The sequence below is a fragment of the Bacillus rossius genome, chromosome 3, assembly GCF_032445375.1.
Source record: "Bacillus rossius redtenbacheri isolate Brsri chromosome 3, Brsri_v3, whole genome shotgun sequence".
In the NCBI taxonomy this organism is placed as follows: Eukaryota; Metazoa; Arthropoda; class Insecta; order Phasmatodea; family Bacillidae; genus Bacillus; species Bacillus rossius.
In genome coordinates this window covers 62,906,880-62,934,705 of record NC_086332.1, presented here as the reverse complement: position 1 = coordinate 62,934,705, position 27,826 = coordinate 62,906,880, and the positions used below count along the sequence as shown (strand labels likewise).

Sequence of the window (27,826 nt, the reverse complement as noted above, 5' to 3'; positions counted from 1 at the left end):
GATAGTAAACGACTGATTTCGCTGCACATTTTTCGTTGTCCACAATGGTGAGAAAAAGACATTGTCTGATAATTTTACACTTATCTCAATATAACTTTTAGATTTATTTTCATGATACAAGAATTTAGCACGGGTGGGAACAATTACGAAACTACACTAGAGATAAAACTTAAAACTTTATAAGTTCTTTGTTTTTGCATCCTACTAGCTCAGAGGACAGAGAAAAGTCAGCGTCGCCGCTGACGAAACATCATCAGAAATACATCCTTCATTGGCAACATGGTGGAGCAATTGCAGCACACACAGAAACGTGAGTGGCATTGGCACTCATCCTTATGTGTGCTAGCTTTTTCCCAGTATAATTATATGTAATATATATAATAGCTCTATACATCTATATATCTCTTTATCTAAACCCATTTCATTTTTCTATACATCGCTCTATCTCAACTTATCTCTCTGTCTCTCTCTCTCTATATATTTATATATATACACATATATATATACATATATATACATATATATCACTCTATCTCTGTCTCTCTTATATTTAAATAAATGGTGTCATGCGTGCGCACTTATACAACAAAAACAGACGAAGTGCCGCTATATAATATGAAATAAACACATTTTTGAAACGATTCGTGCTCCAACTATTACTAAATAGTTATACCATCTCAGAAACCTTCACGGGCATGCGCATAACAACTCACCAAAATTTCATCGCAATCGGATGAATGGTATAGGAACGCATACGGCACAAACAAACGTAAATTAAAGACATGACAAACGCATAAAACGATGGTGCGTTTAAAATTCAAGGCAACTAACTCTATCTATTGACGAAGTTAAGAAAAAAACTGTTATGAGCGCCTTTATTTTGCTAGCCGCTGCGAGCTCCACTAAGCGGGCTGGTCTCACCAAGGAGAAAAATATGAATTTGCCAGACCTTACGATGTGTATGATCGTGTGGCAGACATAGAGAAATGACACTCACTCACTATTTGTATGTATATGACCTATGGTTTTTTCTGTTATAAAATGAAATTATCACCTTTTCACTCCCTTAGGGATGGAATTTCATATTAATATGTGCTCTATGTGTTAATCCAGCTAATGAGCTCGCTGTAGGCGGGGAAGGTTGATCAAGTGTTAATTGATCAGCTATCGACCGAGGTTGAAAAATATAGAATTCTATTAAAAATTAGGGGTTGGTGATAGAAAGGGTGAAAATTTAGGGTTGTATGTATTTTTTAATGCCACATTATAAAAAAATAAAAATAAAAATTTTGTCCAAAAAATTTAAAAAAAATGTTAGGTGTCGACCACCCTTATAACTTAGGGGTATGAAAAATAGATAGTAGCCGATTCTAAGACCTACTGAATATGCATACAAAATTTGATAAAAATCGGTCAAGCCATTTCGGAGGAGTATGATAACTAACACTGTGACACGAGAATTTTATATATAAGATATATATACAATTCCCGAATAGTAACGATGCAGCCTTAACGAAAGCATCCTTTTATTTTGAGGTTGCATTCAGTGAGAAAATACGAGCGAAAGGATATCCGAATTCTTTCGACGCTAAAACAACCTGGTAAATCAATAAAAAAATACTTTTTCCGCAGTCATTTGGTTACGTTCAATAATTTTTCACACCCTTTTTTTTTCAGGCAGTTTTCCTTTTTCTTGCACGCCTAAGTTACACATAAAAATAAAAAGGTGTAGACTGGAGTTGGTTAAATCAACGAACTATACTTACACTTTCACTAAACGATAGCTACACGAAGTCCTCTAAGGCCACAAGGCTGCGCGTAAGACACGATCTACTCGTCCTTTCACGAATGGTGAACGAATATGATGAATTTAAGATGCACTTTTCAGGGATTTTTTAAGCTAAATGTTCCGTTAAGAAAGTATTCAGAAACAGCAAGAGCCTACGGTACACACTTCAGGGAGAAAAAAAAAAAAAAGAAATAACTAGTTAAAGCACAAATTTAACGGGTTCCTGATGAACTTGCATCCTAAGGTGTTACGATCATGTGAAAGGGGAAATAAGTTTTATTAAAGTAGAACTGAGTGATTTATTATGTAATTCAATGGTTCACTTACATCCCCAATATTTTTTGCATAAAAGTGTGAAAGATGTTTTGAAGTTATATGCAAGTCTACAAAGGTATTGCTCACAAGTCACTGTAACGTAACTTATATCAAAAGTAAGTTTGATGATGTTTTGATAAAATTATAATGATGTTTTAAAATATAAATATATGATTAAAGTTGGTATCTAATATTCAGTAGTATCTAATATTCGGTATCTAGTATCAGTCAGAAGCATGAGGGAAATAAACTCTGTTACTCAGAGAACACCAAAACTCACACCAACTCAAAATAATAATTCATACAAATCTCAAAAGAAGACATTTAACTAAGTGCCTTGAGGGATTTACTTGATTCTCTTAGAGCATGAACGGAATGTTAAGTGACCAATGAGACTAAAATTTGGTCCTTTGCAAAGCATAAAACATATGTGCTAAATACCTTAACGTAACAAATATTTTATAACTGATTGATTGTTTGGAATTAAGCTAAAAACATGTCAATCTTTGGAGAATTATTCAAGTCCAGCATTAAATTTGTGATTATGATGAAAAACCTATCTGAAATATTGATATAAGTTTCGTTGTGGGAAACTACATACAATAAAATTTAATTATAGCTATGAACGCCATCGAAGGTCGGGTGTAATTTAAGGACGTGACAGCATTAATTTTGTTTTAAGTTGTTCATGATTTAAAATAAACTTGAAAATATATAAGTTAACTGAGTCAACTTACAAATGAAAAATAACGTTTTCCTTGAAACTTCCAATAATTAACATGAAATTAGGTACTTTTATACCTGTGTTAATATCAACTGGACTCACATAAAATAACATGTAAATCTAAATTCAGAGCTACACTGTAACACATTGTATTAAAAATACAACCGACCTATAATGACCAACTATTAAATATGACCAAAATTGTGTTCGCAAGAGTGTGCGTTCTGATCATGTTGATAAGCTCTCTTCAGGATAGTTTCATGAGCCTTTCTATCACCAGCATGTTGAAGAGCTCACCATCATTGCCGCTATGTTACAGGGAGGTTGAAAGTACCTGTCCGCTATGTGTTCGCGGGAGTGCGGGTGTTGATCGTGCTGATTAGCTCTCTGCAGGGTGGCTGCATGAGCCTCGCCATCACCAGCATGGTGAAGAGCTCATCCTCCAGTGCCACCAACACTACCAACAACACCACGCAAATTTCTTCCGACGTGTGTCCTGCACCCGTCGACACGGACAATGTCACAACTGCCAAGGATAAGGTAGGCTATGTTTTGTTGCTATGCTTAATTTTTTGGCACACTGTTGATGTATGTCTATTTATTTCAATAGCAGAACAATATGATCGATACTTAATACAGAATATTATTAATATGTAAATACAATATGGGAATAATTAACAAACACAAAACAACTTCTGGCATTTTACAACATGAGTATAAACTTTATATACATAAATTTTTAAGATAATTTAAGTATTCAATTTTAGTATATTCTTCATTGGGTTACGTTCCTCCCATGTCTAATTTTTAAAAAAAGTTAACAAAACAGTAATGTTGGGGATAAAGAAGTAATTATCTGAAAAAAAGATGAAGCATCTAGGACATCCCGTAATCATTTTAGATAATAATGGAAGCCTGTGATCAGAATAGCCGTTGCGATGCCCATACTCAGGTTACCTAGACTTGCGATTCCCAGTGTTCAAAGGCGGTTGTCTGCAGTCATAAAGAGCCTAGGTTTGTGGTCGGGGCTCGGCGGAAAGCTGGGGCATCGCGGCAGCAACGACGCGGCGCGCGTGGACTCTGTCCAGCGAGCACGCCGCCCAAAGGAAGTGAGAGCAGACCCTAGCGTATTGATCCTAATAATGGCATGGTTGAACAGTTTTCCTCTTCGCTCCAGGGGCTGTACGCTCTGGTAGATTCCACTGCAGCTTATCTTAGTTTCTGAACGAAAAGGATTTCGAGTAATCGGCAAGAAGAAACAGTAGTTGCATTTTGTGAAGTCTTCAGTCACTGTCAGTAAGAGTTGGCTTACAATGGTAACTGAGTTGTCCTTTCTTTAGATATGGCTAGAGCTCCGGTAATCGATGCTCCTATTCCCATAACCCAGAAGTCAACCAGTTTAATTATACTTTCTTAGAATGATTGTTGCCAGGGTTAATTTATTTTTGGTATTTTTTTGTTTTGCTATTTTGCACTGTAGGTCATAGATAAAACCCTAAGGACGGACAAAGAGAGATAAAAAAAAACACAATGAAAACAAGCCAAAACAGCCGATTTGAAATGTTAACGTTAAGATAGTACAGAGAATTCTGGGCAAGAAATTAATCACAGCAATATCACAGTACAGACGAACACAATGGGCTGGCGACGAGGAGACAGTAAACTTGTATTCCCGCGTGCGTGATGACATGACTAACATTTGTCGACGACTCCCCTGACGTCGATGATCCAGGGCGGCGACTTCGACTGGAGCGAGCTGACGCAGAGCTACGTGACGAACGGGGGGACCTACGGCGCGCTGTGCACGATGCTGATCGGCGCGTACTTGGCCCTGCGATGGAGTCCCAAGCTCATGATCGCCTGCATCACGGGCCTGTCCATCGCCTGCACCCTGCTGACGCCCGTGCTCGCCCGGTGGAGCGTCTACTCGCTCATCGTCGCGAGGGTGCTGCTGGGACTCGTGGCGGTTAGTGCTCATCCAGTGGTCCAAACTTCAACCTTCAGTTTACTTCACATTGTTTCGCACAGGAAAACTACTAACGCTGGTTTAATAATCAAAACTGACATCATAAGTTGGACTTTAAAATGAAAAAAATTCCTACTCAAAAATATATCTACCATCTATTGTGCAAATATTATGACTGTAAAATAATCTTGTCTCAGTTTAGAGCTCGGATCGCATATTTTGGTTCAAAATTACGATCAATACGAATGACACTGGTATTCAACAAATGAAAGGAAGTCTCTTTACCTCATATATTTAATTGTTTTCATTGGTTATAGTGACATTAATTTAGATTTTTGAATAAGCTTTAACTGTTTCTAAAAAAAAAATGTGAGCGAACCTTTCAATATTCGCCAGTTATGTGTAAACATCTAACTTCCGTAACGAACAAATTAATCTGTCGGACACGGCATTTATAGTAGAATCCTTTGGAATAATGCCTGATAAATAAAATATTCAGTTTTCAAGTACATACCAAAATTTCTAAACGCGAATCACGCATTTACTTTCTGCCGTGTTTATTGTGAGAATATCTGAAAGTTGATTGATAATCATAGTTTACGTATATCCGTAGTTTTTCTAATACATACATGTTTCGATGGTTTTTTTTTTACATTTCTGCGTGCCTTTTTTCGCAGTCATCATCGGGTTTCAATCTCCCTTGAATATGGCTACAACAAGGCACGCCGACATGTCGGTTAAACTATCAATCATATAGAAGTAACCTCAATCCAAATACCGAGAAATAGTTTGCGAATGGCCACAGGAGCCCAATCACCATATCAGTAAATAAACCGACTATATAAACCTTAAACTACACCACATACGATAGTGTTGGCTGCGTTGGTAATTTAAGTGTTAATTACTCCTTAATGTTTTTCTCAACACGCAGGGATGTGGCCTGCCCGCCTCAGGCCAACTCGAGTCTTCATGGTTCCCTCCTGAAGAGAGGCAGTCGCTGTCTGGAATCATCGTGTCTGGTAGGTCTACATTGTATTACGTCATCATCATCAACAAAGTTGGAAGTATTGAACTGATACACTACCCTTCCCGTTTCCCTCCCCCCCCCCCCCCCCCATATACTTACGTACAACTGCTTTTGATTGAAAAAAGTTATGGTGATACTATATAAATTGTCTTTTGTTGCAGGCTGATATATATCTTTTTTTTTTGTTGAGCGGTGGTAAATAGTTAAAACATATGTCACATCAGTCATTGCCATAATATTCTGTCAATTTTTTTTTTTTTTCAATTTTCCCGCAAACTTGTAGCACGGTAAACTTATTTTATTTTAATGCGCACTTGCATAAAGTTCATTCAATTTTCAGGTGTTCAAATCTAAGCATAAACATGCATAAATTATTGAATGTAACTGAGATGTAATAATTAAAAAAAACGTAATCAGAATAGGTTTGACATTCGGATCTAGTTTCTCTACCGTTTTATTTAATAACTACTATTTAAATTAGTAATCATGACCTAATTATTATACAGGAATACCCGATACGCGGACTTTTTTTTTATCGTTCTGAGTACATGTGTCACTTTGAAGATACTGCAAACGATTTGGGCGCTAATATAGCATGGGTTTTAATGGTAGTTTGATAAGATGAAAAGAGAAAATTACTAATTGTGTGTAATATGGTTGCCCAAATGACAGTAAACAAACAAAAGTGAATTAAACAAAGCGTTACATCTTTTTACTTGTCAGAATTGAGTGTATTCGCGCAAAAAGACTTATTTAAACAATAGTTAATCACAAAGCATGGTAGGCAGGATTTAATTAATTATAAAATTAAGTTGTTTATAATAACAGTTGTTGAGGAAATGCTTTTTTTGTGTTGGGCTGGGCTTAAATAGTTAAGCAAAATTTTCTTTAATTATTTTATTCGATTGGCTATCTAAACTATATCCTTGTTACGAATGTAACGTACAGATACAAGTTAACTGTTATTAGTATTAATGTTTACGTTTCATTTAGACAAATGTATCTTATATTGCCATATGAATTAACATATATGTTTTCTTGTATCATTTAATGAATTTACAACTTTGGGGAAAACTTATATACGTGCCCCTAAGTATTAATTGAAAAAGGGAAACAACAATTTGCAGTTAATTAAATTATAAGTTTCTGTAATGTTCTGTTGACAATAATAACAAAAAATTGTTATACAAATTTAAAATGTTAATCTTTATGCTTCATAGTAGGTTTTACTTTGTTTGAATAATTATTATAATAATTTTATGAAAAATTTGAAATAAATTTATGAAAATTTTTGAGATCCTTCCATGATATGTGATGTTTCTATACATTGACATTTATATATTCCAAATAGTTTATCGGTACTTTACCATTTTATTAAATTTTTTGTTTTCATTAGGTTGGCTAGAAAATAATTTGAATTATTGGTTAGGTTTTGGTTAGCGGCATCAAAAATACTGTTGGAGATCGTATGAATAGCTGGTTGGGGTCTTATTTCAAACACTGTAAAATGGTTTGAACGTTTCGTTATGTTATGCAACCTGTATTTGAAATACTATAAATTGGCGTAAATGGTTGAATAGGTTAGGATAGCAACATTAAAATTATTAAACGACATATATCAGGACATGTAGTACTAAAGAAAATATATTTTTTTGCTATTATAATTTTTTTATTTTAGCGAATCACCTCAAAGAAATTGCCATTGTTTTAAATAGGGTTTCAAGCTGCAGGTAGAGATTATAAGGTGTATTGGCTAAGTTAAGGGAAGCGGGGAGGCAAATTCGCAGTTAAAACTGCATAAACAGAAAAGTCAGGATTTTTTTAAACTTTAAAAAAATAATTATTCAAAAATTGATAAATAAACACGCAATATGTTTATGTTTTCTATCTAAATGATGCCAGAGTACTAATTTTATAATCTTGGTTTCTAAAAAAAAGTTATTTTTTTGTAAGATGGTTAACTAACCATCGAAATAAGTTTTTTTTTCCAGCATTTACAGTTACAAATTAATTTGCCCGCGATTTAAGTTTCTTACTACACAATTTTTTTAATTTATATAGACGATTTAAATTCTAATGTATCCATTGACGATTGGCACTCGTCATGGTCGTAGCAAAAAAAAAAATGGAGTCTATGCTACAAATGTATAGCTTTATTTTAGCCAAACATGTATTGCATATTTATTCTACTAAAAAACACTCCGAGCTATATTAAAAACTGGGAAAACTGAAATGCTCTCGTTTATTTAAAACCTAGGTTGGATGGAGAAAAAAACTACTGATAAAAACGTTTTTAGACAAAAATGAGGCAATTAAACTAATAACAGGTATCAAATGTATTTTCTTATTTACTTTAATGGAAATCAAACTGCCATAAACTTCCATATTTTTTGATAATTGCCTTTTCAACATCATGTAAACTCAGTTTAAAATACATTTCCTTATACTAACTAAACAAAATATCTCCCGAATGAAGTCACAAATTGTTAAACAAAGATAGAGATAGATGCGCAAAAGCACACCATTATAGTTTCAAGATGCTATGAATTAAATTTCAGCACTTAAAATATCAGTCCACAAATTAATCGCTATTTCATAAGGTCCAAAATTTACTCTCCCCGCTGTAGCTCGACTCGACAGTGGCCCTCCCTACTGCCTGTCTCTTAGCGTGCACCTCTGTCCCAACACACTTCCTCGCACTACTCACTCGTCTGCCGCACACAGCACAGTCCCAAATGCTTCGGTCCCCGATTCACTAGTCTTCGCACACGAAAACCATCGCTCGTCGTCTACCTTCGCTCACAAAGGGGTCATTCGCCCTATTCCTTCACTGCCTCGGAGGCCGGAGTCACCGTACTTATATCTTTCAGCCCCCCTTCTGGAATGGTCTCACACCCTTCGAAGTGTCGCGTCATTAGGATCGACTTGACACCCGAAGCTGCCAGAACAAAGGTATTCTAGTTACGCCACTTCATGCAGGCGAGGCTCTGGGAACGTGCCGCGTACCCTCCAGAGCCGCAGAGAGCTCTCAGGTCTTATTGATAAAGTGCAAAGGAAGGGGAAGCGTGGGTAGGGGTTAATGAAGCACCGTTACTAATCGAATTAGGCGGATAGTGGTGATGGACCGCGCCCCACCTGTATGCAAGCCTGCAGGCTGGCTGGAGAGCTTCTCACTAGAGTCTTGTAACAACATGTTTTGAGATTATTACGTGTGGATTAAAGTAACAATTTTTTAAAATAAAAAAAATGATTGATTTATATGTACTATTGTGACTTTCTTCCTAAATTTACCTATGCTGAAATGTTTACACTGAGAAACCCAATCTATGCCTTGCACTTATTTCAATGTGTTGTAAAAAAAATTAAGACTATAAAATTTCAGAATACTGCAACCATGAAATTTTCTATATTTATTGCTTATAATTCGTTTACCATGTAGATTGTTGTAGACATATGTTTTTTGTCTCCCATATATTCACTGCACTAACCAAGAACATCTTGCTGAACTATCAGCCTGTTGAATAAACGATCTGCATGTTTCCACCATGATTGTTGGCTTCAGTAAATTACCTATGTGCCATGACTTTTGTAAAATATGTAGTCAGAAAAAGTTTATCTTTTAAATTGTTCCATGGAAGAAATTTTGTGGGTGTATATAGGTATAGAATATTAAGGTTCAATTTGCGTATGTATCAGCAAGCATCTTGCCATAAGTATTTATACTTAAAATAATGTCGCCTTTTTGTGCACCTTCTTGCAAATGAGGAACATGAAATACCTACCTTAGCTTGTATTAGTATTGTTCTTATAGTGCTCAAACGGACTAGCGTGCATGATTAAGAAAGAAACAGTGTAAATCCCATTATTATTAACATAAGTGTGTTTTAGCAAGGCTTTAATGAGATATTGGGGAAGATGTTGCTCCATATGCAAACTCTTAAACTAAGTGAGAAATGTGAAATTAACTTGGATGGGATATATTTAATGTATACTCAGACATAAATGTATGACGTTTCAAATACTTCTCATAAATGAAACCTATTTTTTTCCAAACATTTTAAAGTTTCTATAATGATACTGAAATATGTCTGAAACGTGTGTGCTGTACAATCATTTTTTGAACTGCCCCAACTTATGCTTGATGAGTGGTTTGTGGATATTCTCATTGAATTCAGTCCTGTATTCCTATACATCCGCATGGCCTGCTCATTTTTGTTTACAGCTATTCACATTGGCAGCATTGTCTCGTCCAGCGTTACAGGTGTCCTTATCGAGACGCATGGCTGGGAATTCGTGTTCTACTTGTATGGAGGAATCAATACCTTGTCGTTGATTCTGTGGATGGTTTTTGTCTACGATACTCCGCAGAACCATCCCTTCATATCACAAGAGGAGAAAAATTATATTGCCGCAAAAGTAAACAAAATAACTGACGTAAGTTTCGTTTTGACATAATTCACATATGAATATTGTTTAATGTATCATCAAACTGCAAACGATTAGGTTATTTTTAACCCAGCATAGATGTATCATTCAACATCAATATTACCATGCAGCTGTATGTTAATTCTATAGTAAGATGCATTGTGTAAGTTTTTTCAACAAACACACTTATTTAAAAATAATTAACTTTTTAAAGGTTAACTTTGACACATTGAAATCACGTGAACCAAAATTAAAAATCCACATTTCATTTAGGTACTGGAAAAATTCAGCCATTATATATTACTTAAGAAGAGGATTTATTTTCTACCCACCTTACTTATAAACGAATCCCTTTGAAAATACCATGCTTTACAAACAAATTATAGTGCGATACATGTAACTAAGACACTTTTGCTGATGTTTAACTTTAAAATCTACCTACGACACGATTCAGATATACGTGAACTGTGCTGTTACCTTAACAGATTAATGTTTGTATTGTAGAGTCGGAAATGGGGAACTGATCTCGAGAAATACTTTGGCGTACTTGCTTAGTTTTAAAGTAAAAAATTTAGAACTTTGTTATCAATTACACAATATTAAAGTGTTTGTTAAAATAAACAAACATAATGTGTGATGATTTTAGATTCAAACTAAGTACAACAAATACTTATATTTTTAATACTTGTAAATGGTCATTTTCGGGGTGGGCCCTTTTCCTTTCCTTTTACTCTAAATTAACACCATCTTAATAACATTTAGCTACTAACAATAAATGATGTTGGTTTTGCGTACAGTCATTTAATTTTTTCTATCCAGTATATCTAAAGAAATAAACCCTTTTAGATATTACAGACTTTATAAGCAGCATTATTTATAAAGAGAGTACCATAAACTTAAAATAAATGCGCTCTTGCGGATGGTGTATGAGTATATATAGGTAGTGTTGGAGATCTTTAGAGGATGAACATATATTTTATAGTTTTTAAATGTTCCACGCTTGTTTCTAGTGACCCTGAAATAACAACTGCGGTCATTCACTATAAAATCATTCGCACTTCTACAACAATGTGTTGTCAGTTTTTCGCATGTAGGAAGACACAAAACATATTACCGTTTTTCTTTGAATGATTATTGCAGTGGGTAAAGATTGATTTCAAAAATTTCATGGGCATAAGCCATTGCTAGGTTACAATGAATGTTATAGAAAAACCCCAAGAATCGACAATCGTGATAAATACTTCAACTTGGTTGCCCTTTCTTAAGGATTTCATATGACGTCCAGTGCAATCCATCAATAGCATAAGTAATGGGACAATGTATATTCTGCAAATTAGGTAATTAATCACTGTCACCTCTGCCATCCCCCTCCCCTCGCAAAATCCAACTGTCTCTTATAAATCATTTGTTGTATTGTTTTACTGTGCTTTCCCTCAAAATGGGTAGTGCCCCTCTTTCCACCCAACTTCCCGAGACCACCCGTTTCCGCCAGGGATCTAAGCCTATTAATCATTATTTATTGATTTTTTCTGTGGATTTATTGGTGTGACAGGTGTACACTCCCATTATCCCCCTCTCCCTACTCTCCAATCCCTTCAACCTTCCTACTTGCATACTCCTGTACCACTTATTAAAATATTAAATTTTCATAATTACTTTAATATAGGTACACTCAAATCCTGCTAGATTTAACAAGAAAATAAATTTTTGTGTTAATTAAACACTTTGTCCTTTTCAAAGTACAACTTAATTTCTTTCTAATAGGAATCTGTAAGAAAAAAGAAAAAAAATATATTAGTCGAAAGACAAAGATTTTTGTAATATTACATAATAATCTTCTTTCAAATAATTAAATTTAAGACAACATAAAGCTTACTAGCATTAAATAAGGGCTCACTTGCAATGTACCTTACTGTTCACGATCAATAAAATCAATGCAACAGATGCGTCACATAAAAATCAAGTGCCGAAATAACATTATTTTTCCATGAAATGTTTCTGAAGAGCATTTCACCCCAACAAGCAAAGCATACTGACACACTTGTGAAATACAGAGCCTGGTATACTGAAGTACACAGGTTCAAACCCCAATAATGCATTCAAAATTTTTAAATATTCCCTACATCACGAATATATCAGCTACATTGTGTACTGTCCGAACACCAAACAAACCAGTGCCAAAGAAAACGAATTCCATATATCCTCGACCAAATAAGGCTATGATATCTCTTGCACGTAACCACATATCACAGCGAAGCAATTGCTAACGAATACATACCATTTTTAAACTCTAATTAAAAAACTTGTTCCTACCACGAAAAATACATAACATTTTGATTTCAAGTCTAAAGATACAAAAATTACTAAGTATTTTAAAATAATGTTTTATTCACAGCGATAAAAATGTATGCCAATATATACCATTTCAAAACACTATATTGCATATTTTTTTAACAACACCGAAATAACAAATGATCTATGTTTTAAATAATTCAAATAACATTAATATTTCCAAAGGAACATTTTCTATTTGGAAACAAACATAACACGCACGATATTGCTAAATTTGAGAGATCAAGAGATCCTTCACACGGATAAGCCTAAAAGCAGTCACAATTTTAAATTTTTTAAAACACTCATTTAAAACAACCTCTCAACCAAATATAAGATGCATAAGATAGAATCCAAACCGATGTTATATCATAACACCAAAAATTATCATTATTTAAAAAATAATTTTACAAAATTCCTAATGAAGTAATTTACAGTTGAGGGAAATACGACCATCAACAGCAAGTTCTAACAAATTTTTAGAACATGTATGGTTAAAAATGTATGCACGTAATGAAAATGAAAATAATATTTATAATTCTTAACAGTATAAAAATATATTCTAGTAGAAATATATTTTTTATAATTATGTCATGCAAGTATTCATTACAACTGGTCTGATGATAAGAATAGTACTCCGATGCTGTCAAGCATTAAAATCATAAAACCAATATGGAGTCCATGCAAATAAACACACTTGCTCTAGAAAATAAAATCAACCAAATGTAAGATTGAAGCCAGGCTTGAAGCGCACGATAGGTACACGATCAACGTTTTTAGAGGTAAAAAAAAACAATATACGCATTGGAAACAAATAGTACTAACAATGTGGGTATTATCCGAATTCGGAATGTCAATAAGAATAAGATAAAAATTACTTGAATTGCAAAAAGGCAAGATTACGCACACATAGACATACATGCATGATTTATGACATTACTAACTGTAAGACGATCAAAAAATGTCGAGTGAGGATTCTAAGGTAAGGGGATGACCAAATTTTACTACACATAAGCTATCCTTTATTCCCCTCTCCAGTCTTCATGAAAACCACTTATGAATTAAATTTTTTTTATTAATTACAAATTATTCATCTTGAAAACCAGATACGCAAAAAGATCCACAATGCATATAACCGAGAAGATCAATTATGTTTTATAAACTAATATTTTATTTATATTATATGCATACACTCTTTAACTGTAAACTCACAACTACCGACCCAGAGACTACCCAACTATAATAAGCAAAATAACATAAATAAATAAAAATATATAAGTGATAATCTACAGAAATACTCCTCTGTCCCTCCAAATTTTAATCCCCTGTTCGGGTAAACATACTTGGAGCATAACTAATTAAAAATAAATGAAAATTTTTACGAGATGTTAATCCATTTTAAAATGTATTACTCAAGAAGGAGGGATTACACCTGTTCTTACACCAATAAATCAACAGAAAAATTTCAATAAATATTGATTAATGGGCTTAGCCCCAGTGGTGGGAAGGGGGCTTGGTCTCAGGACGGGAACGATGAGGGAGACCAGCCAGGTAGATGGGGGAGAACAATAGAACAAAAGAACAATTTATTTATGTCTGGCGGGGTAGGGTAGGTTGGTGGGAGAGATGACAGTGATTAATTACCTAATTTGCATATACTTTGTGCGTTTCACAACATGCACACTCCCCCTACTAGCGTATGTCCATGAAATAACTTTTATTCTTTAAAAAATAAGAGGAAACGTATATAGTATACTCTACAGTAATAAGTAGAGTAATAAAAGCATAAAATTCCAAGGAAATTCATAAGAAATTGATACCAACCAGAGCCAATATTTAAAAATTATTACCCATATAGAGCTGAAGTAATATTTATTTACTTGCATATCGATTCATTACAATCTGATAGAAATTTTCCCATCAAACTTTTGTCTGTGATTTAATTATTTAATTTACCAAATTAAAGTTTTAACTTGAAAAAAAACTCTCTATACCACTCGGGACGTTATAAATTCTTGAAACGTGGTCGCCAACATCAACTATTTGAAAATATTTGCTAAAGTTGAACAGAAAGTTAGCATAAAATAAAAATAGTTTCCATTGACTACTCAGATGAACGGACTCCCAGAGCTCAGTCTCGCGCGCACAGTTGATTATCTCATTTTCGTTGCCTTACCATATAACCAAGCTGTAAAAAAGTCTTGCAAATCATCACAAGTATGCCATCTTGCAATACATTCGACCGCTATTAGGTAACACAAAGAAAAAAATATTTTTATAAAATTTTGAGTCATAAAATAAAGTGCTTGAAATTTATAACATTACAGAAAAAGCCCTTAAATAATTTTATCAAAAAATAATAACCTACATGGAGTTTTAAAAGCTTTTACGTGACTCCGGGCTCGCTCATGACTAGTCCCGCTTGGTAAAAGAAACTTTCCAGGTTCCTAACCCTTCAACCCATTTGAGATTCACGAGTTTTATGACCATCAGAAATTAGTACTTCCTTTATATCCCATTGGTCTCCAGATTCACTGCAATTTTGCTTGCCTCATGCTGTTTCCGAATTCGTCCTAAAGGGTACTTGAAAAGTGCATCTTAAAGAATGTTAGATATTTTTTTTTCTACCTTCCGAATAGATTGCACGGATCTATTATTATTGAGTCACCGATGCAGTTTTTCGTGAAATGATGAATCACTCGCATTTGTGGTATTTGTGGGGCTTGTAGCGCTATCTCTTAGTAGACATGTAATGACAGTTACAACTTCTGTCCACACCCTATTATGTATGAATATTACTGTTTGATGATTGACTGCATGTGTAAAAATTGAAAACTGCCTGAAAATATAATGCCAGATATTTGTAAACGAAACAAATTATTGTCAAAAATGTATTTTATTTTTGTTGATACACCGGATAGTTTTAGCACCAAAAGGTTTCAGATATCCTTCCAAGAATTGTTTCTCACTGAATGAAGCAAACAAATTAAGGATTCCCTTCATTAACGCTGCATGTGGACGACACATACTTACTTTTCGAAAACAGCATCTTTTTATTACCTCCCACTTTATGGGAGGACTGAACTGTGGAGAGTACCAAAGTTCGTACCATCAAATAAAATAAAAAATTTCATTTCTTAAATGCTGTATTTTCCCGCTGATCAATGTACAAGTTTGTGCTGCACTTTCAGGAAAAGCTTCCCGTACCTTGGATTCAAATAGCAAAGTCGCCCCCGGTGTGGGCGTTCTTGTCTATGTCGGTTTCCATTACGTGGCTCTCGTTCATGTTCATGACTGAACTGCCGACATATCTCAAGCGTATGTTGCACTACAGCACAACTAAGGTAAGTATCATTGAATTTCTTACATCGAGGTCTTGCGCTTGACGAGTGTTGTAAAATAGCGGAAAACCAAATCAGTTTTAAATAATTCTGTTCATTAATACACGTTCTTGAAACTAATGAGTTGTAAGATCATGAAAAAATTTTCAAATATAAGTTTTCAAACGACCAAAGAATAAATAATTATAGCTAGGTGAATTTGGATACAAAATATTAAAATTTATTGTATATAATATGGAATAAGGATTATAAAGAATCTGGTTAAAAAATAAATAGTTAAATAATTCAAAGTGCTAATTGTGTATCGATGCGGGATAAATCACAATTCATATTTTAAAAATATGGAAAACTTTGTGTAAAATATTAAGTATGTATGTAATATAAATATGTTATGTTAAAAACAGGCTTTGAACTCAAACTTTAAAATTCATGAATAATGCATAATTTGATTCTTTGAGCAGAATTCCAAACTGGTATCGCGTGCTTGTCATTAAAAATAAATAATTATAATTTTTTTATAAACTAAAAAATTAAGGTATTAACAAATCCGAAACATGTTGGTAACCTTTTACGCTAGGAACTGTCTCCATTTAATCAACCAGTTACTAAGGTAATAAACATTTTTAAGAAAAATGATTGGTTGTGTCTGCAAAATTATCGTATTTTTAATACATATAAGAATCCCATACAACACAGCCTACTGAATATCCACAAGCCAAATAATTCTACTACGACAATATTATTTATTCTTTCTGTCCACCATGCCAGAAACTGTCTAGGTATCCCTTAAACATGTTCACCCTTGGTTGAAAACATACCATCGTAATTAAACCCTGGGTAAAACAGAAATAAAATCTACATGACCAGGACATGTCTGGAAGCCTGGAATTAAATTTCAACATTTTATGGCAAAAACCTTAACATAAAACAGTATAAAATAAAAAGGAAATCAGGATCTTCCTTCATTTGCTGAAACATAAATGTCATCAGTCAGAAATTTGTGAAACTAAAGTTTAGGTGATAAATAAAAATGAAGCTCTATTGTTACAAAAACTACCGAATGTTTGTTAAATGGCGGAATGTACAGTTCATTTGAACAAATGTTTTAAGCAGCAAGGATTTTTTTGGTACAGCATATTAATTGCGCCAACAAAATTGTATAGGCCAATTTCGTAGGTGTAGAAAAATAAATCTTGCTACGTAAAAAAAATGTTACAGCAAAAGATATTTTTTTCGCTGTACATAGGGTATATTTATTTGTATCAAATAAACGTTTTTATCTGTGTAAAAAATTATTATAAACAATGAACATTTTACTCCCTTAGAGTCTCACAACGTAATTAGAAGAATTTCTACCCAATCACAAGCTAATTGCGACCACAATTGTATTTTACCCTACAGTATGCAGCTTCCACAGTTCACATGAAACTGATTTTAAAGCACGATTAACATTTTTATTCTACGAACAAAAAGTTTATCTATTTTTCACTTGACTTTAAATTTGTGCACTATATTACTTATATTGCAGTTATTTTATTGGATTCCAGGTTGTTCTTATCTAACTTTTTTTTCAGGCTGGGTATGTAACATCATTTTCTAATGCTGCAGCAGTCTTGAGTCAGATATTTTCTGCATTTCTTTCCCAGTGGGCTAGAAGAAAAGGATACGTAAGCCATCTCACTTCCTACAGGATATTCAATGCTATAGGTAAGGAAAATGACAGAAATATAATTGGGAACAAGTTCTGGACGCTCAGATCGTTTACATTTATAAGCTACGCCAGTACCGACGCGTTTTGTTAAGTTTTAAACAATTCTTATTAATACGTTTGAATAGTTCTTGAAAACTTCTTAACTGTAACACATTTTAATGTTTAAAATTTCTTTTCACGAGGTTAACATATTGGTGTAAATAATTGTTTATGGCTTTTACGTATAGCTTGTTTTGTCTCAGAATTTTCTTAGTACTTTGGTCACGAGATCTCAAAAAACTGTCAAATATATTGGTAACGTAATTTTTTATTAGCGAACATAGCATATATTTTTCAAAACGCCAATAATATATTGTTACGAGCGCGCTTGGCTGCAGTGCTTGGCGTCGCCGCACTCGTTCGGCCTGTCTGCGCCCCCTTCCACCCGCATCCTCTCCCTGGTATCTCGTGTCATACTATCTCGCTACATCCTGACCGTCGCAGCGCGCACCTGCCTCAGATCGGGTTACTTAAAAGAGGCCGCACTGCGGAATAAAATGACTCAGACGCCTTTATCGGCATTCTTAGAGCAGCCACCGCGTCCTTCGAGGACTCACGACGCGTTTCTGGGCATTTCGACGGCGAAGGTCGCGAGATATTTCGGAGACATGCCCGATTGTTCTGGATGGGAACCCAAGGGCTATTTAAGGAGGTTGGGCCGACCTTCGAGTCAGTCAGTCAGTCAGTGAGTGGGGAGTTCTCCCGCTGCGGAGTTTCCGGGCGATAGTGCCGCGGGCGCGGCAGAGTGGCGAAGTCCTTGGACGAAGGTTCCAGGGCAGAGAGTCTGAGTGGGGAGTTCTCCCGCGGCGGAGTTTCCGGGCGATAGTGCCGCAGGTGCGGCAGAGTGGCGAAGTCCTTGGACGAAGGTTCCAGGGCAGGGAGTGAGTGAGTTCAGTGAAGTCGGGAGTTTCCGGGCGATAGAGTCGCGGGCGCGGCGGAGTCCCGAGTGAAGTGGCGAGCGAGTCGTCGAGTGGGATCTCGGCGAAGGGTGTGACGGCGGCGGCGGAGTGCGGCGACGGAGTCCCGCGGCGGTGACCCACGAGGGGTGCTGCGACGAGAGTTGCGCCGGAAGTGCGGCCCAGCGAGGTGTGTGGAACGAGTGACTGGAGAATAGACATTTCTTTAAGTGTAGTTAATTATTTGCCATCTTAGAAGATTAATTGTAAGTGACAAGTAGTGGTAATAAATAAAACTGTGTGTGTGAAATAAAATCTATTAATTGGGCTATCCTTTACGAACCCCTCGTGGTAAATCGTAACATTTTGGTGTCAGAAGTGGGATAGCCCTAATTAATAGATTTATGATTCAGTTACATTATTAGAATAAAAGTTAAGGATATAGTTTAGTTTACGAGAATATAGTTAGTGTTTAGAACTTTAGTGAATTTGAAATTTTCTAGAGTTAGTTTGAGTATACTGTAGTCAGTGTTAGTTTTGAATGTAATAGAGTTATCGTTAGTTTAATTAGAAGGTTCGGCTAGACCATTTAAAATTAAGAACAGTATTAGAAAAAAAATTTATTTAGGCTTGTAGTATATGTGGACAAGAAAGATGGCTGCCGATGAGCTTAAGAATGTCCTGGCATTCTTGGCCGAACTGAAGAGTGGCCAGGAAGAAATGAAGAATGTAATGAAGGGTAACAGGGAAGAAATGAAGAATGAAATGAAGAGTAACAGGGAAGAAATAAAGAATGGCCAGGAGAAAATGGAGAATAGGCTGGAGGAGATGAAGAGTAGCCAGGAGAAAATGGAGAATAGGCTGGACGAGATGAAGAAGGGTCAGGAAGAAATGTTAGCCAGTATGAAGAAGGGTCAGGAAGAAATGTTAGCTAGTATGAAGAACTTTAAGGAAGAAATGGTATCTAGTACAAAGAACTTTAAGGAAGAAATGGTAACTAGTATAAAGAAATTTACGGAAGAAATGAAGAGTGGAAGGAAGGAGAGTAAGAACCACCATGAAGAAAAGAAGAGCGGGTCAAATTATAGCCTAGAGGAAATGAAGAAGGGTCAGGAAGAACTGAAGCATGGCCAAGAAGAAATGAGGAATGAAATGAAGACCGAAGTGAAGATAAGCATAGAAGGGAAGAACAGCCAAGAGAAAAACAGCGAAGAGAAGAACGGCGAACAGAAGACCGGTCAGGAGAAGCACAGCGAAGAGAAGAACAGAGAAATGAAGACCAGCCAAGAGGATACCAGCCAAGAGGAGACCAGCCAAGAAGAGACCAGCCAAGAAGAGACCAGCCAAGAAGAGAACAGTGAAGAGAATAACAGTGAAGAGAAGAACTACGAAGAGAAGATTAGCGAAGAGAAGACCAGCGAAGAGGAGACCTGCCGAGAGGAGACCAGTCAAGAGAACAGTGAAGAGAACAGCGAAGAGAACAGCGAAGAGAACAGCGAAGAACACTGCGAAGAGGACATTAGCCAAGGAGAGGAGAACAGTCAGGACATGAAGATGAAAGAAGAGCTGAAGAAAAGCCGAGAAGAGATGTACATGAGTCAAGAAGAGATAGAGAAGTGCAAAGAAGAAACGAAGGAAGACCAAGAAGAAACACAGGAAGACCAAGAAGAGGTGAAGAAGAACCAAGAACAGGGGAATAAAGACCGAGAAGAGAAAATGAGAACACAAAGAGTGAAGAAGATGGTGCAAGGAGTAACTGAAAGCAGTCCAGACGATATTCATAAGAACAAAGAGGGAATGAGGAACCAAGAAGAGACGAAGAAGAGCTGGGAAGAAATGCTTTGTGAACAAGTAGCTACGAGAGAACAAACAGAGAGAAAAAGGGAAGAAACAAGCGAACCATTGGGAGGCAACGAGCAATGCTCTCAAGAGTATCGAGTCCTTCCAAGGCAATGGTCGGTCCGTCTCGGGCAGCTGACTGAACGACATGGGGAATCTGCGACCCAGAAGTGTCGCCGGGCGACAAGAGAAGCTACATCTAATGAGAGAGAGGGTTACCTGGTGAGACTGTACAGCCCGCGATGGAGGAAAGGCAGGAGACCTAAACTTCGAGTAGCATGGGGACCTCCAGGAGGAGATGCATTACCTGTTCGGGACGAACAGGTTTAAGGAGGGGGCAATGTTACGAGCGCGCTTGGCTGCAGTGCTTGGCGTCGCCGCACTCGTTCGGCCTGTCTGCGCCCCCTTCCACCCGCATCCTCTCCCTGGTATCTCGTGTCATACTATCTCGCTACATCCTGACCGTCGCAGCGCGCACCTGCCTCAGATCGGGTTACTTAAAAGAGGCCGCACTGCGGAATAAAATGACTCAGACGCCTTTATCGGCATTCTTAGAGCAGCCACCGCGTCCTTCGAGGACTCACGACGCGTTTCTGGGCATTTCGACGGCGAAGGTCGCGAGATATTTCGGAGACATGCCCGATTGTTCTGGATGGGAACCCAAGGGCTATTTAAGGAGGTTGGGCCGACCTTCGAGTCAGTCAGTCAGTCAGTGAGTGGGGAGTTCTCCCGCTGCGGAGTTTCCGGGCGATAGTGCCGCGGGCGCGGCAGAGTGGCGAAGTCCTTGGACGAAGGTTCCAGGGCAGAGAGTCTGAGTGGGGAGTTCTCCCGCGGCGGAGTTTCCGGGCGATAGTGCCGCAGGTGCGGCAGAGTGGCGAAGTCCTTGGACGAAGGTTCCAGGGCAGGGAGTGAGTGAGTTCAGTGAAGTCGGGAGTTTCCGGGCGATAGAGTCGCGGGCGCGGCGGAGTCCCGAGTGAAGTGGCGAGCGAGTCGTCGAGTGGGATCTCGGCGAAGGGTGTGACGGCGGCGGCGGAGTGCGGCGACGGAGTCCCGCGGCGGTGACCCACGAGGGGTGCTGCGACGAGAGTTGCGCCGGAAGTGCGGCCCAGCGAGGTGTGTGGAACGAGTGACTGGAGAATAGACATTTCTTTAAGTGTAGTTAATTATTTGCCATCTTAGAAGATTAATTGTAAGTTACAAGTAGTGGTAATAAATAAAACTGTGTGTGTGAAATAAAATCTATTAATTGGGCTATCCTTTACGAACCCCTCGTGGTAAATCGTAACAATATGATAATAATATTTTATGAATTTGAAAATTAGTCAAACTAAAATGAAATTATAAAAACCAATCTAATTTTAAAGTTTAAAAGGAAATATATAACTGATATCTACATAACCAAGCTTAGTACAAAATAATTTAATTACTTTATAAACATTTAAGATCACATAATATACCCTCTTTTACATATATTACTTGTTAGCTTAGTGCACTTGCACGTTAATTAATGCACAAAAATATCCTCATATAAGTGTATTTAATGTTTATCTTACATGTGAGTTTTTAGTGAACTTCAAGTAAAAATTTGTATATTTAAAATAAATAAATAAAGATTAAAAGCTAACAAGTAAACAAAGTAATATCAAACCGCTGTTTAAACTCAATTATTTAATTTAACTTGATCAACTGTGTACTTAAAAGTGTAAAATAATATTCCTCGCTAAGAAAAGAAAACCTGTGATACTAAATGAAATCATTGCACTTGCAATAAAAAAATTTCTAATTAAATATAATGTTTTATATGTAACAATTAATTATTGTTATTCGGATAATAGCACAGCTGGTAATTTTGTGTAAATATATTGTCTGCATCTATGTAAAAAAAATATTTGTACATTTAAATGAATTTGTAAGTTTCTTTTAATAAAATTAAAATAATTAATTTTTATGTAATTACTCATTTACGTCTTTCTAGTTACTTTATTAAGTCTCAAATAATAAATTGATTTTCAGTAGAGGCACGCGATTTCTTTAACTTTTTAATTATTTACTTGTGAAGTTAAGTGTAACTTATTATTAAAAATATTTTACCACGTAGTATTTTCACTGGGTGTCTTTGTATTTAACTAAATTTAAACATGAAGTCACGGAGAACCTCTTAGAGTATTATTTAAACCTTTTCAAACTTATTAAAGTATAGAGAATTTTTTTTTACTTACACACATATGTTCACCTAATTTAAGTGTGTATATCCCGTTTCATGTCTTTATTTGATATTTACGTTCTACCGGCCAAACTTACCGACTTTTTGAGTGTCTCGACTTTTACCACTTAATGAAACGATATATATATATTTTGTTTGATTAGCTGATAAATTTGCAATATTTTTGGTTTTTGCGCAGTATGGAAAATGGGAATGAAATTAAATTAGGTTCAAAGTCAATTTCACTGGCTGCTATGTGATATGGTTTAATTTCTTTCAGAAATTTTTTTTTTTTTACCTGGTCTGTTTAAATTATCAGAAAATTTATGTTTTGAAAGGCTAAGTAAAATGAAAAATATTTTTCCCTGGTTGAAATTTTAAACCGTACCACGCAGTATTCACCAGCATGGCCTTTAAAAATAATATAAAAATACGTTCGACATGTCAAAAATTCTGCAAGTTTAACCGTGTTAAACGTAAAAATAAATAACTACCTGGAACTGGACATATAACATTAATAAAGTATTTCATAACTTGGAAGTCGGATTCTAGTCTCATTTCTACGGAGATTATCGGCTATCTAAAAAAAAAAAACGAAGAATTTTTGATCATTTGAGGTGCGCTCTTAAATGAAAACTATGTAAATTTTTATTTTTATTTGTAACAGTGCGGTAAATTATTTCATTGCAAGAAAAAATTATTACTGTTTTGTGGTTTACGAAGCAAGATTGTAAGCGTCACCAACCAATATGCTGCCGAAGTTTTGGCAAATGACCGAGGATGTATGGAGTCCCAAAAATAAATACAAAAAACCAGAAAACGTGGAAAAATCCCAATAAACACCAAGAGGATCGCAAAAGAATTTTTATTTTTCAATGACATGCGGTTTTTATTTAGGTGTAATGTCGTAGTGTAACGGAGCGTCCAATTGGCGATGTCTAGTTATAGTTTTGCTGCTTTAAGGGACGTGAACCCAGGAATGTTGGGATTCCAGCTAGAAGATGTTGAGACACAGCTATCAAAATTTTTATGGTGAAAGGTTTCTTTGATTTGCGGTTTAATACTAAAAATAAGTTTTTTGTCACAAAAAAAAATAGTTTCACATAGTTCTTCTGCTAGCAAATGGCAGTCATTAAGGGTGGAGAGATATGAACTGAAATACGCCAAATTGGCTTTAACAGTTTTATGTCTCATATAATAATTTTTACCAGCAGGTGTCATCCAGCTGTAGTCATTACCATATATTAATTCAATCTTAAACACCAATGACTTTACAGGGAAAACTATTTGTAGCGGCCAGTTTTAATTAATTTCAGCCACTGAATTGAAATACATATTATACTTTTACTAAGCCAAATTTTGAAAATTTATTCCGAGAAATTTTATGAATGTTTGAAACCAATATGGCGTCACACTGTTTTTATCTCTCCCCCTTAAAGTCTTTCAAAACTTTAAAGGTCTCTCCAGGACAGCATTAAAGCTGTGCTGTCCATTGCTGTTGCTCTCAACCTGACGCATGGATGCTCAAAAAACAGCAGACAATCCGATGTAGCACGATTCTCGTATTTTTTTTCTGTAGAATTTTTAGTCTATATCATTGTCAAATTTTGCACAAACATAATGTTAGTCAAAGTGAAAAAAAAGTTATTATGTCTAAAAGCTGCACACGACTATATGCAATTACAACAGTCATAATATACAAAAACATATAACCTTTAACATTTTTTTGGTCGTACCTTTATTGGATTAGATAATGATTTAAGAGATTTTTTTACAAGGGGTAAAATCATAAAATGTTACGTATTGCAATTAAAAAAAAGCTATGTTTAAAATTATGAATGACGGTACGTGAAAGCTACCAGAGTGCTGATGATTTAACTAAAGTGATCCACTGCTCCAGCGACCCTGGGACCAGCGGTCACGCTCGTGGCCGTAACGCAGGTCGGCTGCGACGCCAACACCATCGTGGTGCTGCTGCTGACGACCAACTTCCTGCACGGCTCGTTCATATCCGGCAGCATGCTGAACCACATGGACCTGGCCATCAACTTCGTGCCGGCCCTCGTGGCCACCAGCGGCACCATCGTCAGCGTCGTGGGCATCCTCTCGCCCGCCATCGCCGCGGCCATCATCAACAACAACGTGGGTGCACGGCGGCGGGCAGGCGTCCCGTTCCGGGCCACTATTTCATATTTCAGTTCCGCAGCCACAAGGTCGACCTTTTTGAGTGGCTGGACGTTCACAAAATTTAAGAAAAAATAAACATCATATATATATATATATATATATATATATATATATATATGGTATACGTTTTGCATAATTAACTGGCAAAGTTGCATTTTTAACGGTTTTTGTCTAGTACTGGCTACTTTGTGATGTGGTTTAATTTATTTCGGAATAAAAATTAATTGAATTTAGCTAGCCTTTTAAATCCACAGAAATTTTTATGATTTTAAAATTTTAAATAAAATGACATAAAATTTTCTGAAAGAAATTTGAAAGACACCACGCAGTGCCACCAGCATTGCCTTTGAGCCCAAAAATTTTCTATTTCATTTGGTTCTCACTTCTCCAAATTGCAAACAAAAAAAAATACCAAATCAACTTTGGCAGATAATTATGCAAACATTATGGACTAATTATTTATTTTTCATTTTGTTGAGATTCGGCCATTAAAAAATTCTGCAAGTGTAATCATGTCAAACGTAAAAATAAAATAATGACCTGGAACGGGATAAACAGAAGTCCTCTTTTTACCAGTAAATGAACTTCATTTTATATACATTATAACTAGGAGCATGTATTTTCCACGAAAATATTTCGAAACTAGCTGAGATTTAAAACATTGTAACATCATCTGCGTTTTATGATTGGTTGAGTTTCTTTCAGGAACATGTTCACTGTTACTCACGAGTCACAGCCATTCAGTGTGAAAGCAATCGCGTCCTTAATAGCTTCTCTTGCAGATGGTCACCAATGACAAGGAAGACACCGCTGATGGGGCGTGCATACCTTATCGTAGTCTATTGAACGTTCAAACATTTTTCGTAAAAAACACATGTCCCTATTATTAGTGTCCGGATGGCTTTTAAATTAAAAATCACCTCTTTTTCTGTACAAGTGAGAGGAGTTTCGTGCTCTTGTATTTTAATTCTTTATGTGCTAATGAACATTGTAAATTTTACGCTTTTCATGTCCTTTTTAAATACTCTACTTGCCTCTCTCCTTATTAGTAGCGTTTCTTTTATAATTTATAATTCATTGCTGTAGATAAGTTTTAATGTATAATTAATTTTAGCTATTTCTTGGCCTGTTAGTATTTTAGCTGAAAAATTAATTTAATATAACACCTTTGGGGTGCATCCAAGCAGTTTGAAAAATTTTCTTGGACGCGGGAGTTTTCTTCGAATGCTTTACCCTTTCAAAATATGTTCGACCATGAAGTGCTGAGCGAGCGCTGGAATCGGAAAAATAGCTATAGAAAAATAAACAATAATGTTTTCAGAATAGTTAATGTGTAACCGGGCCGTGACGAGTTGGCACTATTTGAGTCATGTAGGGCTCCTCCCAATTGTTGTCGCTGCCAGTTCGTTTCGAACTTAGCGTTTACATTGAACTATGAAGCCCAGGTACCAAGAGGTTTGTCCGGCACTATATGTGTGCTGTGAGTTTGTTGGGATGGAAAATCACAGTTGGATTATTGTGTTGATCTGGACACGTCGAGAATGCCAGGTCATACACTAATGTTTGTCATGTGTTCATACCCAAGATTGAGTAGTAACTCAAATTAATACTTAAAAAGATTATAAACACATTTATTTGAAATAAATTTTCAAAGCATAGAAATACAAATAATATATTTTCACAGTTGCGGCTACGATTGACTGTTTTCTCTGTTTAGAAAAATCTACAATTTTTGTCACAATACGTGTTGTTATTTAGAAATTCAGGCAGTTCAGCTAGATTTGTTCTGAATACTTAAATCATAGTAAATGTGATATATATTTTCAGTTGCTAAAATAATTTGGTTTCTTAATGAAAACCATATTGATGACCATAAACTTGAAGCGTTTAAATTCTCTACGACAAGCCTGAAATTATTCATAAATAATGAATTATAATTTGTTTCCTCACATATGTCTAAAGTTTAAAACGAGAATTATATAATCAATAGTCATTGTGTTGTTCTCGGGTGAATAATACGTTAAAAAATGTTCATTTATATATAATCATATCCATTGTTTAATAATTAAACATTAACGAAATGCTTTCAAGTGTGAAGCAAACTAGTATATTTTATTAGAATATCATGAATGAAAGAAAAAATTTGCAATGTATTACATAAGCCCTGTGTCCCTTTACATATCACGGTGATTTTCAAACATTTCGTTACATGCTTACGTGGATTGTTGCAGCAAACATTGACGGCGTGGCACAAGGTCTTCTACATATCGGCTGCTGTTTCTGCTGTTCCTTATGTTATCTTCTTCGTATTCGGATCTGTGGATGAGCAGCCGTGGAACAAGCCCCAGTCACAAATCAACAAGGAAGAGTTCAAAGCTACGGAACAATCAGAATCTCAAAAGGAAAAAGACAGGAGAGTCAGCAAAAACTGCAAAGTGGACATTTCTTGATCCAGAGCTGGACCGCATAAAACTGTGCATATCTAATTTGTAAACCAAAAGTATTTTCAAGGAAGTTAATTTCCGAAAAACGAGGAGAAGACTTGTTGGAAAGCAATTATATTAATCGCCCTTCAAAAAAAATTGATTGCTAAAGTAAATAATTGTGATATCGTTATTAAAATTAAATCGAAAAATGCTGAAATATGTTTTAAAATATATTTATTGATAAGTTAATAGAAACTAAAATTAAATAGGTGGCTCATCAGATAACTTGAAGAGTCATCGAAGTAATGTGCGTGTATTTTTTTTCTGAGGCATACTGTCATATTTATTTCTAGCAAGTGTTAATTTCCTCCTCCAATAAACAATATTTCCTCCTTTTCATTCATCGCCACTAGTCTCAGTTCTCTTGGTAGCCAATGTTTACCTTTGCCTTTTGGTAACAGTTCATTAACAATGCTACATGACAGTATAGTCTCAGCAGTGAGTTGCAGTGTTACGAAAAATTACTTTTAATGAAATTAATATTGTAAAGATTTTTTAGACTGAAATCTGAGGATGAAGTTATGTTCGAGAGTTTGGTTATCACAAT

At 35.7% G+C, this 27,826-nt stretch overlaps 1 protein-coding gene across 2 annotated transcripts; it reads left to right on the top strand.

Annotated features, from left to right (window-relative positions):
• Positions 1-201: 201 nt before the first annotated feature.
• On the top strand, positions 202-27,436 carry LOC134530789 (sialin-like). 2 transcript variants are annotated; one of them, XM_063365991.1, is made up of 9 exons: positions 202-310; positions 3,148-3,368; positions 4,561-4,794; positions 5,726-5,813; positions 10,044-10,255; positions 15,769-15,921; positions 17,493-17,625; positions 24,507-24,748; positions 27,025-27,436. In XM_063365991.1, exons 1-9 carry the CDS (start codon positions 280-282, stop codon positions 27,241-27,243), a joined length of 1,533 nt encoding a protein of 510 aa, XP_063222061.1. In that variant the 5' UTR covers positions 202-279; the 3' UTR covers positions 27,244-27,436. The 2 variants fall into 2 exon arrangements, with proteins under 2 accessions (XP_063222061.1, XP_063222063.1); XM_063365993.1 differs by having other exon boundaries at positions 207-310; positions 17,565-17,625.
• Positions 27,437-27,826: the final 390 nt, after the last annotated feature.

Bases quoted from the DNA above. Each gene is read 5' to 3' on its own strand.
- LOC134530789 (XM_063365991.1), top strand. From the start codon at position 280: ATGGTGGAGCAATTGCAGCACACACAGAAAC. The intron at 10,256-15,768 runs GTAAGTTTCGTT...CTGCACTTTCAG, and splicing joins AAGTAAACAAAATAACTGAC to GAAAAGCTTCCCGTACCTTG. The intron at 15,922-17,492 runs GTAAGTATCATT...CTTTTTTTTCAG, and splicing joins TGCACTACAGCACAACTAAG to GCTGGGTATGTAACATCATT.